Source organism: Oryx dammah, unplaced genomic scaffold (genome assembly GCF_014754425.2).
Source record: "Oryx dammah isolate SB20612 unplaced genomic scaffold, SCBI_Odam_1.1 HiC_scaffold_3, whole genome shotgun sequence".
Lineage (NCBI taxonomy): Eukaryota > Metazoa > Chordata > Mammalia > Artiodactyla > Bovidae > Oryx > Oryx dammah.
This window is the reverse complement of record NW_024070187.1, coordinates 19205041-19220741: the sequence shown is the minus strand read 5'-3', so window position 1 is coordinate 19220741 and position 15701 is coordinate 19205041. Positions and strand designations below refer to the sequence as shown.

The 15701-nt window shown below is 40.9% G+C and overlaps 1 protein-coding gene across 1 annotated transcript in view; it reads left to right on the top strand.

Moving 5' to 3' along the window:
- ARHGEF38 (Rho guanine nucleotide exchange factor 38) overlaps nt 1–15701 on the top strand; it is a 149035-nt gene that overhangs the window by 75637 nt on the left and 57697 nt on the right. Inside the window, exon 3 of the mRNA XM_040237525.1 lies at nt 1126–1249. Coding sequence (XP_040093459.1) covers nt 1126–1249 — 124 coding nt within the window. The remainder of the gene's footprint in view (nt 1–1125; nt 1250–15701) is intronic.

Sequence of the window (15701 nt, the reverse complement as noted above, 5' to 3'; positions counted from 1 at the left end):
CATTTTCCCTGTGGCAGCCCAGTGGAGCCTGAACCAAGATGCTGTTTGATTATGAAATGAGATCTGGTTTAAAATCAACAAAAAGATTTTGAGTAGGATCCAGCAAAATCTGGCACATAGGTCATCATGCTCTTCCTGGATAGGTGAGGATCATTGGCCATCCTTTACTAATCACCCAATGCCTGTGACAGAGATTGGCCTCCATTGCAATTCTTGGTACATAAAAGGACTTCAGGAATTATTGAGTAAAAGAATGAATAACTTATTATAAGCACCAGCTATAAGATCTAGAACCGATTACACTGGTTTTTGAGGGTGTGTGTGTGTGTGTGCTTAGTCACTCAGTTGTGTCCCACTCTTTGCAACCCCAAGGACTGTAGCCTGCTGGGCTCCTCTGTCCATAGAAATTTCCAGGCAAGAATACTGGAGCGTGTTGTCATTTCTTTCTCCAGGGGATCTTCTGAACCCAGGGATCAAACCTGCATCTCCTGCATCGGCAGGCAGATTCTTTACCACTAGCGCCACCTGGGAAGCACTTTTGAAGGTGTGCATGAATTTATAAAATATGATGAATCTTTAATTAGTAGAACATATTTGGTGAAGATTTCCATTCACATTTCTTTTAAGGAAAGAAAGCAGGAAACAACTCAGCGCATCTACTTGTCATCACTTTCAGAACATCTGTGGTTTTAAAACAACTTTGAAAATAGTCACTTGCCTAGAGTAAGGTCTGACTTCTGCTGTATAAGCAGTAAAATGTTCTAAATTCATATGTATTCATACGTACCCTCATAGAGGGCAATTAATAAAACACCAACTATGGAGCCCAAATCTTCTTCACACTCTGGTTCTTACAGGGGGTTATGTAGATGTATACTCAACTCATCAAAATTAAGTCAAAATAAAGAAAAAGAGGAAGGTAACAACAGATGCAACATCCCAATCTCTTGCATGAAAAACTGCACATTTCCTCTAGGAATCCCAAATAAGAATGTTTACAGAAGCAGCTGATGAAAGCAGTGTGGGCTGGCATATAAAATGCTTACTGTTTAGCAGGAGGAAACGTCTTGAATAGCGTGCATCTCTCCCTCCATCAGCTGGTGCTCAGTGTTTGCGTTTCTTCAGGTTGATCGGCTGGATGTGGATAGCTTGTTTAGTAACATCGAGTCGGTGCATCAGATATCAGCCAAGCTGCTGTCATTGTTGGAAGAGGCCACGACAGACGTAGAACCAGCCATGCAAGTAATCGGTATGTTTATTCTCTTCTCAAGTTCTCCAATACAACAGGAAATAATATTTTAATAGCCTCCCATTGCTTTGGTTTTATCTTTCTGACTCACGAAGCTTCCCAGGAGATATATAAATGCTAAACGCATCTTAGGGCTTATTGTAATTACACACACTCTGTATTTATTTTCACATGGGTTTATATCTATTTGCTGAAGTCCCTCAGTAGCACTAAGCACACCATTTGCTTTTTAAATTTCCAATCTTTCAACCTCTTTGCCTTCCAGATGTTCTCTTATTTAGTTTTATGGCTAACAGTTACTTGATTCTTAAAGAATTAAACATTTAAATACTTTAATAGCTTTACTGATTTTGGTCACAATGTCTCATTCATCTTATGACTAGGAATCCACTGATTTGGGGATTGTAACATTTGCAAGGAGAGTTTATATGATCATTAAAACTTAACAACTACTTTTCCATGCTTTTCCTTTTTCTCTATATTGTTTGCTTTTCAAATATGTTTCTACTCTCACACAGTTGTAGATAATTTTCTTATTCTGATAAGATTTTGAAAATAAATACAGAGAAATCACTGGAAAAGTGTTGGGTCAAATTTTTGTTCCCTCTATATTCTCCATTCATTGGGCATTTATGTATCAAATCACCTAATGAACATCTATTAAGCAGTAGCATATGCCAGAAATTCTTAGGAGCTTCAAGGAAATACTGTGTTGTGAACTACTTGAAGGCAACTGCCACAACCAAGATACCACAGACACAGTGCCATGTAGGCCAAAATTTTTTTTAATGTGCTGTAATCATTTTTTTCTGTTTCACACAAAATATTTAATATATGCTCATTACAAAATATTTAAACAATTTGGGAGTATACAGTGTAATTCAACCCACCAATGCAACGAGCATCCCCTTAAATAACCATTATTATCAGTTTGATATGCGTCCTTCCTTTGAGACACACACACACTCACACCTTATATTTTTATTCTCCCTCATTATGTCTTCGTTAATGGGGCTTCCCAGGTAGCTCAGCAGTAAAAGAATCTGCCTGCAATGCCAGAGCTGCAGGAGATGCAGGTTTGATCCCTGGGTCTGGAAAATCTCCCAGAGGAGGAAATGGCAACCCACTCCAATATTCTTGCTTGGAGAATCCTATGGACAGAGGAGTTTGGTGGGCTACAGTCCATAGGATCTCAAAGAGTTGGGCATGACTGAAGAGACTTAGCATGCACACACACAGTGGAAAAATGGCATGAAACTGATTTTGTTTCATATTTAAGGAAGATCCAAAATTTATTAAGCAAGACTGATCTTACGCAAAGGTGAAACAACCTGGGCCATTTGTAGTGTTTTACACGTCAAAAGGCCAGCCCACTTAAAAATATTCTCCCACAGACAGTTTTTAATTGTCATTTCTTGTGATTAAATGTCCCCATTATATACTGCAGAACTTCAGGCCACAAAGAGAATACATTTATATGGGGAATCAGAGAATTCTTGAAAATGTTGCTTGGGCTTAAAGCATTAAGTCAGATTTCAGCAAGTGTGGTCCATGTTGAGAAGACTAAGTGGAAATAATAGCGTGAACAAAACCATGGACAGCAAATGCCAAGTGTGTTTAAGAAATGGTGAGTGACCAAGCTGGGCTGGAGTGAAGGATTCACGTAAGGGAGGAGTGAGGAATGAATCTGTTAAGTGTAGAACAGGGACCAGCTGTACCTGGAATCAAAGTTTGGGATTTACTCTGCAGGTAATGAGGAGCCATTAAAAGATTTTTCAGCAAGGATGTGATGAGGCACAAAAGTTTCTGGAGAAAAGAAACTATGGCAGGTATGAAAAGAATGGATAGAAAGAGAAAATGAGTCCTGGACCAAATAAACAAGTCATAGACAATTTAGCCATGTGGTAAGAAGCAGCTAGGCTAACGTGGATACACTGAGAATAGAAAATAGGCGTCAGACTCAAGAGAAATGTGGAAAAAGCACAAACAAAATGTAGGGGTTGGTTGTATTTGCTGGAATCAAAAACAGTTCCAGGTGTAAAGAGTTTTGTATTCTGATTTGTCTAGAACATCTTGGTTTTAACCTGTTTAAGCATCCAGTCCAGTTTAGCATTTGTCCCGGACTTCCTCATTTTTTAAGGATGATTGTTATTTACAGTTGCACGACAGAGATTTGGTAAGACCTCTTCATCACACTTTAGTTTCTGACATGGCTTCTCTTAGCAGAGTCACGTGCATTTGAAAGAGTTCTCATGTGGTAAACTCTGAAAGAGAGCCTGTCTCTCTTTTCCCAACCTTTTCTAGTCTCAAGGATACTTATATCTTCCTTTGAAGTACAGCATACAGGGAATCGACTGATAAAATGAAGACTTTTGGAAATGAACAGCTAGCAAGAGCCTAACTGCTTCCTGTTCTGGTGGGGGCGGGAGATGTACTTACTGCTATAAGTCCTGCAGCCACTGGGTAGAGCAGCAAGTGGGGTCATGACCCACACTGGGTGGCTTATGCCCTAGGCCATGACTAGTGGGAGGCATGAAGCCCCTAGAACGACAGTCAGTGGGTTTAGAGGGACACGTAGAGAATTAAAGATTAGATGCAAATGAAATATGTGTAGGAAGTGGAGGCCATTTGTGTCAAAGGTGAATTTTCTGACCCTATTGTAAATGCTACTGTTAACTTTAATTCAGAAAATGCAATGTGTTAATGTAGATTATCATATGAATACATATTTTGGCGGAGCATCACAGTAAAATAGTGCTTTTTACTAAAGTAAGAAATCTATGGAACAGAAGTATTCCAGTGCATATGTAATATAGCTGTGGTATTCTATTAATTGAAATGGTAACTGTAGTTAAAGTTCATATGCAGTTTTATGTATATAAAATTAAGTGAACTATATATAATATTCAGACAATATGCACACTTTTTTTGGTGTTGGTCACTAACTAGCTTTTAGAAATTGCATTTTGTTCAAAATCAGTTAGAAGTCTTTAGTTAAGATATTCAACAAACAGATGGAAAAAGTAGCTTCAGTTTGTTAGTCTTCATGATTGCAATTACTGAAAACAAAATTTATCCCTAGGGAAACAAGGAATTAACTGAAATATAATTAAACAATGAGAGATCATATTGTATAACAGATTTAGTTGCGAAACTTTGTAATTGTATTTTGGAAGACTTGAATTATGAAAAGAAGCTTTGGCAGAACTTCTATTTAGTAGGATAAAGTTATGTACCCTGTACCAGATTTCACAACATCTAGAAAAATACTTAAAAATCACAAAGAGAAACAACTTGTTTAATGAGTTTCACTTTGCAAAAAGAGAGAAGAGAAAATGGAAGCAAGAAGACAAGAACTTTGAAAATAAATAGTTAAGCTCAAATATCTATATATTTTAATATAGAGAGATATATAATCTGAATTTTTAATATCTTACATTTAGTAGAATTTTCTCTGAGAATATTAGGTGCCTCTGTGTTAGGAGGAAAGTATTTTCACAATTAAAAATATTATGGTTTATATATTTCAGCAGCCAAATAAATAATGCTAGCATTAGATTTTAATCATAGAATAAAACAGAGTCCACACTGATATGAATAAATGAGGAGAAAGGAAAGCTCTTCCTTACTTAAATTTCAGCAAGTAAATATAAAGGAAAGAGGAAATTTTTAAATCTTCATTAGGTAAAAACTATAGTCATCGTCATAATTATTATAGAAGACACTGCTGAGTGATGTCAGATTTATTGAGTGAAAGTTTGAGGAGAAATATATTTTCATAGTTTCAAAGTGTCTCCAACATAAGTATTAACTTCAAAGGGAAAGATGGTAGCTTTTCCATGAGAAACCAGGCAACGAGTATCTTAACCAAGCGAGTGATCAAGGTCAACAGTACCAGGAAATAACGCACGTTCATATCATGAACATTGCGACACAGGGCACAGCATCGTATCTGTGGTACTTTTGTCCAGAAAGATGTGCAATCAGGTCCAACCATTAGAAAACATTAGACAATAGCAAATTCAAATGAAAGACACTGAAAATAACTGATTAATATGGTTGTAAAATGCCAAAGTCATTAAAGACACTGTAAGCTGAGGAGGAACTCTTGAAGACTGCAGAAGACGAAGGAGTAGTCACAAATAAATGCAAGTGGGAGCCTATGCAGACTAGAATGGGAAAATACCATTAGTGTCAAAATTCCAAGTAAATAGTATTTAATACTATTAGTATTTAGTTAATAGTATTAGAGCAAATGTCATTTCCTATTACTGAAAATTGTACTATGTTGATGGAATATTGCAGAAAATGAGTGAGGGATATTTGAAAACTACTGGTACTATTTTTGCAACTTTCCTATAAAACATAAAATTAATTCAAAATGCTTAAAATATAATGGTTTGCGGAGAAAACCCAATTGAAGTTGTTCACAATTTTAAGTTCACTAAGGATAAATTGCAATACTGAGGAAGATTATATAAAATTTATGAAAATAAAAAGTAAACCAGTAAGACCATAGTTGAAAAGAAAGTTGGAGGCGTAATTTTAATTTCCCTGCCCTTTATATCTGGCCTGGCTTCATGACTTTCTTTGACCAATAAAATGCAACAAAGTCATGTTCTACAACGGCCTTGTGACAGTCACTGTCTGCTCAGGGAGAGAGAAGTTTCAAGCAACCCAGTCAGGCCAGTCAACACAGTCAAGGCCTTGAACATGTGAGTCAGGCCCTCCTTGGCCAGCTGACTTCATGCTACAGACTGCAAACCTATCAATAAATCCCATTAACACCACAAGGAAACAGGCCATCCCAGCTGAGCTCGACTCATATCATCAACCTGGAGAATCATGAGCAGATAAATGGTGTTGTTTTAAGCCTTTAAAATTTTCTTGGTGTGGGGAAGGGGGGTGATTTCCTGCATCAACAGCAGCTAACTAATACAGAGAAGATACAGCTAAGATATAGAGAAGAGATTAACTAATTCAGCTCAGATAATACAGAAAAACTTGATTTGGAAGGTGGCTTTTAAGCGAGGACTTGAATTTACAAAGATGGAGATTTGAGCAAAGGACTTCTCAAATGACATAGCACAGAGGCAGAAGGCAGAAGAGTATGGGAAGTTCCTATAAAGGACAGCAGTTCAATGTGAGTGGAGCATAGTGAAAAGGAGTACAAGTAGCCATATCAATGGAGTTCACTGGCACTTTCCATCACTAAATGTTTCATCTTGCATTTCAAAAGGTGAACTGATTTGGGGTGACATTTTCCAAAATCATGCTTCCTAAAGCACAGCCGTTCCATTTCTTTGTCCTTAGATCGCACGAAATGGTTTGTGATTCACAGTTCTAGTGCCAAAGGAGAAACTTTCCTGATACATAGATAAGCCAGGAGAGCTTTACTCAAAAAAAAAAAAAAAAAAAAAAAACACACAAAACCTTGCGATTTGGATGAGGTTCAAGTTTAAGCACAGCAAAGCACATGTTTGTAGATCCGAGAACTCTGGGAAATTGTCTGGACTATCATGCCAAGATAGAAACTGGATTTTAAAATCTTGACTTAGGCAAGCTGCCTAGATAGGAAATGGATTTGAAACGTTTAGGAAAGGGAGTGTGAGAAGTGACTCTTGTTTCCACTTAAAGATCATTTTGTAACAAATGAATAGTGAACGAGGACCAAACAAGTAAAGGGATAGTGCAGAGTTGGAGAACACACAGGCTGCAATCTCAGGTTGATTTAGTTTATATCCAGGCTCAGTGGTTGCTAGATGTGGGCTTGTAGGCGAGTCACAAAGCCCCATTGAACTAAATCTGAGGCACTAATACCTATCCCACAGAGCATTTATGAAGATTAAATAAAATAATGTATATAATGATAACCAGTTCCCATCCTTCATGAGCAGCCAATGCATGATGTTACTAACTTGTTATGACCCTGAGAATATTAAACACACCCACCTATTCACAAAGCTTGATTTCTTGTATACAAAATGTGAACTTTTTAGAGATCCTGATCAGGTTTTTCAAACAAAGATTCCTGGGCGTGTGTGGTTTGCAGGTGTTCCCGATATCTGTGCATCTTGATAATTAACCTATCTATTGATACTTTGGCAATGTGTTTCCTCCTATGGAGGATGATTTGAGATACCAAGTATCATTTCCACATTTGATACAGTGAGCAGCAATTGCAGCAGTGGTCCTCAAGGAACTGTGCCTTCTGGTATTCACACTGCCATGCAGTCTGGTCCCATAACGACTCTAGATGGTCCTGAGAGTCATCAACTAATACAAGGCATGGGAAGAGACCCTGTGCCGAAGTCTTAAGGCTGGCATAGCCTTGAGAAAGCTGGACGTTTCTACATTTTGTTGATTTGGGGAGCCTGCCTTTTAAGAAATCCAGCCACCCCAGTGGAATATCCCACAGAGAAAGATTAGAGCTGAGTCTATTTAGTGAGAAGGTGGTCCCACTGTCCCAGCCTCCCTGCCAAGGCACCCAGGCTTGGGAATGAGCCATCTCGGACCAGCCAGCCAGTTAAGCCTCTGAATGACTGCAGCCCCAGCAAACCTCAAGTAAAGCAGAACCACTGAGCTGATACCTGCCAACCCACAGAATCAGCAGAGAAGATCAAATGGTCGCTGGTCTTAAGTCACTAAATTTTAGGGTGGTTTGTTACATAGTGACAGAGAACCAAAACAGGGCTATGTCCTCTTCTATAGATTTTCAACAATGTTGTAATGTTTCAAAGTATTTTTAAAAGACTGAGTTCTGAACATGTGTGAGGTTACTTTCTCTGCTTACTTCACACACAGGGTAAAGAGAACCAGAGCTGACAGAAGCTTGTGGTACAGGAATTACAGTTACTCACATGCTTTTTCCTCAGGGTGAGTTTATCCTCGGAGACAAAGACGGTATAGAGCTTTCTGTTCTTTGAAGATGGAGTGGGTGAAGCACTGTTACTCTGTGGCAGTCCTTTGTTCTCCTAAAGCTGTGTCTCCTGTATGTCCCTGAAGCAGGAATCTGTGCCCTTAGCAGTGATTCTGTGAAGAGATTAGTCATTGACAATGATGCTGTGTGGGAGATGCCACAAAGTAGTTCACCTGAGTCACTGTTCTGGTACTATTATATCGCATGCACATGTGTGTGTGTGTTACTCAGAACATGGAAAGGCCAGGCCTTGTTCATCCTGACCAGTGAGAGCAGGTTTGGGAGCTTCACCCCTGCTCAGTGGGATATGTGAGGCCAGCAGGTGGACAGAGACCCAGACACAGCAGTGAAAGGTCAGGGTGTTTTATTCCAAATACTGTCAGTAACAAGAAAGCTGTCAGCTTCAGAAAATAGGACAGAAAGAAAGGTGGAGGGGGGTGGTTCAAGGTCAAGTACACAGAAATCCACAGAGGAAAGGAAAAATCAGCAGGAGGCAGTCACCAGGATACAATGCAAAAGTTGGACCTCCGGTCTCCTGAGCGAGGTTAGGGTGGGCCCCAGGTCTACCAGGACTTATTTCTCACAATAAAAAGAAAACCAGGAGGGCTTAGTAACAAGTTCTATAGTTCTGTTCTCTGAGGAGAAAGTGAAGTTCTACAATGTGGAGCTGGCTGAGTTGTGCTGTTAGACTTGAAAGGAGTGGTGGAAAGTCAGATATTGTACAGAATACACGCAGAAGTCCCAAACTTCTGTGAGTGTAAGAGTGCTATGAGTCCCTGAACACTTTCCCAACTGTTAGGAAGCCAGAAGGAGAAGCTGTTAGCAGAGATGCCACACTTGAGGGACACAAGAGCCTGGCAAGAATGTAGCCAGATTGGTGCCCTGACGCTGGCTCCATCATGCTGCCTCCGTGTTGGGGCAAGTCGCTTGATCAGTGAGGACCGTCCTTGCCTGCCTGGAATAGAAACTCCACCAAGAGGACTTAGCTTTTCCCTTCACATAACAAGAAATCCATAACTCAATAGCCTAGAACAGAGACAGCTACTTGCTGGCTACTTCCAGCTTTTTCCTTCCTAGTACTTAACTTGTGGTGTTTGGCTTCATGGCCTCAAGATGGTTACTCCGCTGCCAAGCATGCTTCCTGCAGGTAATAAGAGCAAAACCATCTCCTGCTCTGGCTTTTTTCATTTGGGGGAAATAGAAAGCTTTCCTGGTGACTTCTCCTATACCTCATGATCTCATTCTGCACACACATTATTCCATCTCTCTCTCTCTCTCCCTCCCTCCCTCCCTCCCTCTCTCTCTCTCTCTCTCTCTCTCACACACACACACACACACACACACACACACACACAGACTTAACCACCTGCACTACCAGAGACTGGGGAAAAGGTTAGTATTTTTAACTGGGTGCATGTGTGGTCCAAACAATAAAAGTTTGGAAGATGAGAGAATAGATAAGCAACTGGCAACAGAAAGCAGGTTCAGTGGTTCATTTTTTCCAATGGGGATGGCCAGACCTTGGCGGCAGAGGGGAGAGACAGAGTGTGCACCTGTCTAGCACCCAAGCCCCAAGTCGGGGGAGATTCCTGTCTGTTTTGTTATTGTTGTATTACCAGCGCCTAGAATAGTGTCCTCAATAAGTACTTGGTAAATGACTGAAATGAATGGCGGAGACAATGCTCAGTATCCAGGATGCCAGTTGGTACACTGAGGGAATACAGTAATTGTCATTGCTCTTGTTGCTAGCAAGTCCTCCTGTGGTTTTCTCTGTGTCATTTTCCAAGGCTGGTAGGTGGTGAAGAGCAACTAGCAGAGGCAAGCATTCTCAAGAGAGGTATTTACCAAGGTGGTCTGAGAATGGGGTCCTTAGCATTATCAATGCTGAGGAGGAAAAGTTATTGTACCTTTTCCTGACCTAGGCAGCAGAAACGTTTTAACTTTCAACTCTCAGAGAACCAATGTTTCCTTAATGTGTGAGTTGTTATAAAAATCCCAACATGGAGTTAAGGTATCCAGGAAGTCAAAAGGTTCAGGAAGAGACCTTGAGTTATTATCAAAATAAACAGTTTTATCCTTGAGTGTTAGTGCTAGACTAATGCTTGAAAAGAAAAGAAAGTGTAGTCGTTCAGTCTTATCCAACTCTGTGTGACCCCATGGACTGTAGCCCACCAGGCTCCTCTGTCCCTGGAATTCTCCAGGCCAGAATACTAGCGTGGGTTGCCATTCCCTTCGTAGGGTCTTCCCAACCCAGAGATCGAAACCAGGTCTCCTGCATTCCAGGCAGATTCTTTACCATCTGAGTCACCAGGGAAGCCCAATTCCAATCCAACCATCTCGCTGTTCAGATGAAAAAGCTAAGAGCCTGAGTTTCTCCAAATAGCATCACTAATTCTAGACACAGTTATAAGGGAGCCCTAGCTCTTTCTAATATAGGTCTTATTACATATTACATACTGTCCATCACCACTGCCTTCTATTGCTCCCCAGTTTATCCTGCCCATCTGTTACACTGTCAGTGATGGAATAGCCTTTCCTTTGAGAGACCCCAGCACAATTATGACATTGTCCTCCCTGGCACTGGATGCAGCTGTGATCATGGGACAGGACCCCACCGTCTGCTCCGGCTCCCTTCCTTTTTCTTTTTTTCCTTTTATGGTCTATCAACCTCTTACTGGTCTCACCCTGTTTCCTCCTAAAACCACTTCTCTAAAATTGCTGTTACCACATCACCAGAGATCTCAGAATTGTCAAATCCAATGAACACATTTTTCTGAATTTATCATACGGTAGCACTCTTGCCTGGAAAATCCCATGGACGGAGGAGCCTCGTGGGCTGCAGTCCATGGGGTCGCAAAGAGTCGGACACGACTGAGCGACTTCACTTTCACTTTTCACTTTCATGCATTGGAGAACGAAATGGCAACCCACTCCAGTGTTCTTGCCTGGAGAATCCCAGGGATGGGGGAGCCTGCTGGGCCACTGTCTATGGGGTCGCACAGAGTCAGACACGACTGAAGTGACTCAGCAGCAGCAGCAGCACTTCTGAAAATTTTTAACCGAATAATTCCTAACATTAGAAGAGAAATTTCATGAGCCCCAGGGAATGTGGAGTTCCAACCTGAAGCCACAGCCACAGGCATGAAATAATTTGAAATCTCATTTTATCTTAAGAATTCAAGTAAATTTTCCATGCTATCCTTTCACACGAAAATAATGTTTTCTTCCTTCAAATATCTTTATAAAATTGATACTCAAGGGACATGCTTGTTTGAATCCTGTGGCTGCACATTCCACCTGGCACTTGGGTTTGGATTTCATAACCCTAACTAGCGTCCCTGGAGTATCTCTCAGTAGTCAGTGTTATCCCCAGGCGAGGCAGGAACTGAACGAGACCAAAGGCAAAGAATAGTGGCTTCTGTAAGCTGCGTTTACTCTCCAACCTCTTCCTTCTCGCCTCCCTCCTCATTTTGCCTTCCCCTGGAGAACAGAGGCTCAGAATAAAAGGAATAAAATATATACACCTGGCATTTGGGCTGGCTGAGCTGCAGCCTTGTTTAGTCCCAGTGGCTGGGCTCCCATCCAGGGAGGACAGCAGACCATGAGAAATTCTCCTAGTCAGTCTGGTGCAAGCTGCCAGGAAAGCTTTTTCATCTGGTGATGGCATATTTACTCACCCAGGAAGTGACATTCAGAGGCTTGTATTATCTTACTCAGATCTCAGAACTTCTTTTCTGGAAGGGGGTCATACTCCATCCTCGGAGCAGTCCCACTCCCGTCTCTATTCTGAATGCTCTGTCCTGACAATCAGGTTTTACTCAGAACTGGAGAACTGCCTTTTGGGATAGATCTTAGATTGCAGTTTATGCTTGAGAATTTTTCCTTCCAGTTTCATTAAGATATAATTGATATATTGCACTGTATAGGTTTAAGGTGTATTGCATAATGATTTCATTTACATACATCAAGAAGTGATTATCACAGTGAGTTTACAGACCACCCCTCCTTTTATCTAAACATAAAATTAAAGAACAAAACCTTACCAGCTCAAATAAGATGTGTGCGTGCTAAGCTGCTCAGTCATGTCCAACTCTGCAACACCATGGACTGTAGCCTGCCAGGCTCCTCTGTCCATGGATTCTCCAGGCAAGAATACTAGAGTGGGTTGCCATGCCCTCCTTCAGGGGATCTTCCCAACCCAGGGATTGAACCCCAGTCCCCCGCATTACAGACAGATTCTTTGCCAACTGCGCCACAAGGGAAGCCCAAGAATACTGGAGTAGACAGCCTATCCCTTCTCCAGGGGATCTGCCCGACCCAAGAATCAAACCAGGGTCTCCTGCATTGCAGGAGGATTACCAGCCGAGCTACCAGGAAAGCCCTAATCTCTTTTCTAGATCTTCTCTTTCCTGAATCCTAGACTCATCTTGCAATTCCATAAAGGGCTCTTCACTTTAATATACTATGGGTGACTCAAATTCAATACTTCTAAAATTAAACTTGTTGTCTTCCCATAAAAACACCCTCTTTATCTTATCATCATTGTCTATCCACATGTTTACTGAAACTGGCTTCCTGAGATATGCCTGGAGTTATCCTCTTCATCTCTTACAAGGTCAATGTACTTTTTTTATTCTCTCTTCTTCATCCTTCCTGATTTTGCTCTCATGGTTATAACTAATATTTAATGAACATTTGCACATGCCAATATAGACACATTACATATTTTAACTCATTTAATCATTAAACAACCCTACCATTATGATTATTTCCTACTACAGATGAGGAAATTAAGAAACAGAGAAATCAGGTAATTTTCCCAAATGTCACATGAGTAAATGGTAAAACCAGAATCTGATACCAGGCAGTTGATTTGAAAGCATTCTCTCAACCGCTGTAACATTCTACTTTAGCCTCATTATTTATTTCTTGTATAGTTATAGAAGCCTCTCAACTGGTTTCTCTTTTCCTATCTCCCTAACTCCTCCCTCAAATTCCATTGTGCAGATAACTAACTCGCACAGTAAACTTTCTAAAATACAGTCTCATCATGTTAATCTGCTGCCTAAACTCCATCAGTGCTTCTCCATCACCTTCAGGTCAAAGTTCCAACTTCTTAATGACGCACAAAGTCTTCCATGGTCTGGCCCCTGCCTACCTATACAGCTTCTGCTGAAACCTCCCCTCAGGTGTGGCACCAGCCAGCCAACTGAGGTCACTTGCAGTTTCTGAGCAGAACTTGCCTCCTCCATGCCCCTCTTATGCTTTTGTACTTTCTCATAGCTCCTACTTCAAGGGTAGACTCTTACGGAAAGAGTTCCAAGTTTCTCAAGAGCAGAATGGCTCACCCTCTGTATTTATAGTTACTGTCATTCTTTTCCCATAGCATGCTAAATAGAGTTTACTCTTCTCTATCCTTTACTGACCTACATAAGTCCCTTGAGGGAAGGGCTGATTCTTTTTCTTTGCAGACCTACCAAAGTGCTTAGGGCATGCTAGTCACTCATTGGCTTTCCCAGGTAGCACAGTGATAAAGAATCTACCTGCCAAAGAGCAGGAGATGCAAGAGACCCCGGTTCCATCCCTGTGTCGGGAAAATCCCCTGGAGGAGGAAATGGCAACACTCCAGTATTCTTGCCTGGAAAATTCCACGGACAGAGAAGCTTGGTGGGCTACAGTCCATGGGGTCGCAAAGAGTCAGACATGACTGAGCATGCACCATCACAGTTACTCATTAAATGGCTATCAAATTAGGATGAACTGAATAAAGACTATAACTGCTTCATTTCCTTTTATGCCATTTTCCTAAACAAGGCCTCTGATAGGCTTCTTGGGCATCATTGATTTCACCCCAGATCACCTACCTGCAAGGGAAGTTCATCTAGAAGTGGGGTCAGAATAATACACCTTAGGGATGGACATGAGAGTCTGGAGGTAAAGAAGAGGTGGGCCGAGAAGAAAAACATGAATATGTCTCCATTAGTAAAGGGAGCAATGTGCCCCACAGGCTAGTGATGCCAGGAGATAAAATGTGTTCAGTAATCCTGAGAGTTGTTCTTAAAGGAGATAAGTAAGTGCATTTTTAAAAGTGCATTTTCTTCCTCCTTTTGCATGGCAGTTATTCTGAGGGAAAGCCAGTGTAGAAAGTCTTGGGATGCAGAATTTTTAAAAAAGAAGCACACGATAGTTATATTTATTTCATAGGATTCTGGTGCTTTTGTGACAGATATCCAGGAGGGAAATTACTTTCGCCGATCTTGGCTCAGTCTCTTCTCCACTCTTAATCATCGCTTCAAACTCACATACAGTAGCAGAGCAGTTGTCCTTCACCACTGAAGAAACGCAGCCCAGAGTTACGTTACCGTGGAAACAGAATTTTTTTTTTTTTTTTTTTGCTGCAAGACACGTCGCTTCATCTGCACTATTATGAAGCAGAATACATTGGTAGGGCTGGGAGGGGAATCAAATATTCTGCCCGCCAGTATTGTGCTTGGCTTCTGGGTGAATAGATGACTCTCAATTAGAGCACTTAAATATCTTTTAACCTTAATCATTGTTATTAGAGGCCCAACAGAATTTTACTTGGAAAAGAGTAAAAAATTCAACTCTGCTGTTCAGGAGAGAGCTATAAATTTTTTCAAGCTAGAACATTTCTCTTAAAGAAAATACAAGAGAATTTACAATTAATGGTTTCATTGTGTTTAAAATAAATGCCTTTGTCCTCTGTGTTTTGACTTTCTGACTTGATCCCATTGTGGATTTATGAGATTGTCCAGACCTCTTTCTTCCTTTGTCTCTCCTCTAAGCTGCTTTGTATTTAACATACATATTTACAATTTTCTCTGGCATTGGGCTGCAGATATCCAGGTTCACCCTTCCTGACTTACTGCCAAGCCCATCTGAGCCTTGACTCCCTAGCCCAGCCAAAGCCCTCACTCCCATTTGCTGCCTGCTGCAGTGACTGCAAGGCTTGCCTTTTTTTATGCCCAATCCTAAATTTAGCCACTGTCCTATTTTATTCTCTCCTCTTTTAACTACTCTCTTTTCTTACTATTTGTGTTGCTAACTGTCATGAAGGGTGAATCTACAAGACCTCCACTGGCAAGAGGATCAATTCAGTAAAATCCCAAAAATCTAATAAGAAGCCCTTATCCCTTCAGTTCCAAAAATGCTTACAGTCACTGCATTTTCTTACAAGTCCAAAAAAAATTAAAATAAAACCCAAGTAAAACATATGCACACATGCAGAGTCTAATTTTAATCATAGGGGAATCCCATAAATGAAAAGAAAGAAACATCTTTTATTAGTTGTATGTAAATTAGGAAAATGGGCTTCCCAGGTGGCTAAGTGGTTAAGAACCTGCCTGCCAATGTGGAAGACGTAAGAGATGTGGGTTCGATCCCTGGTTCCAGAAGATCCCCTGGAGGAAGGCACAGCAACCCACTCCAGTATTCTTGCCTGGAGAATCCCATGGACAGAGGAGCCTGGTGGGCTACAGTCCATGGGGTTGCAAATCGTTGGCCATGACTGCA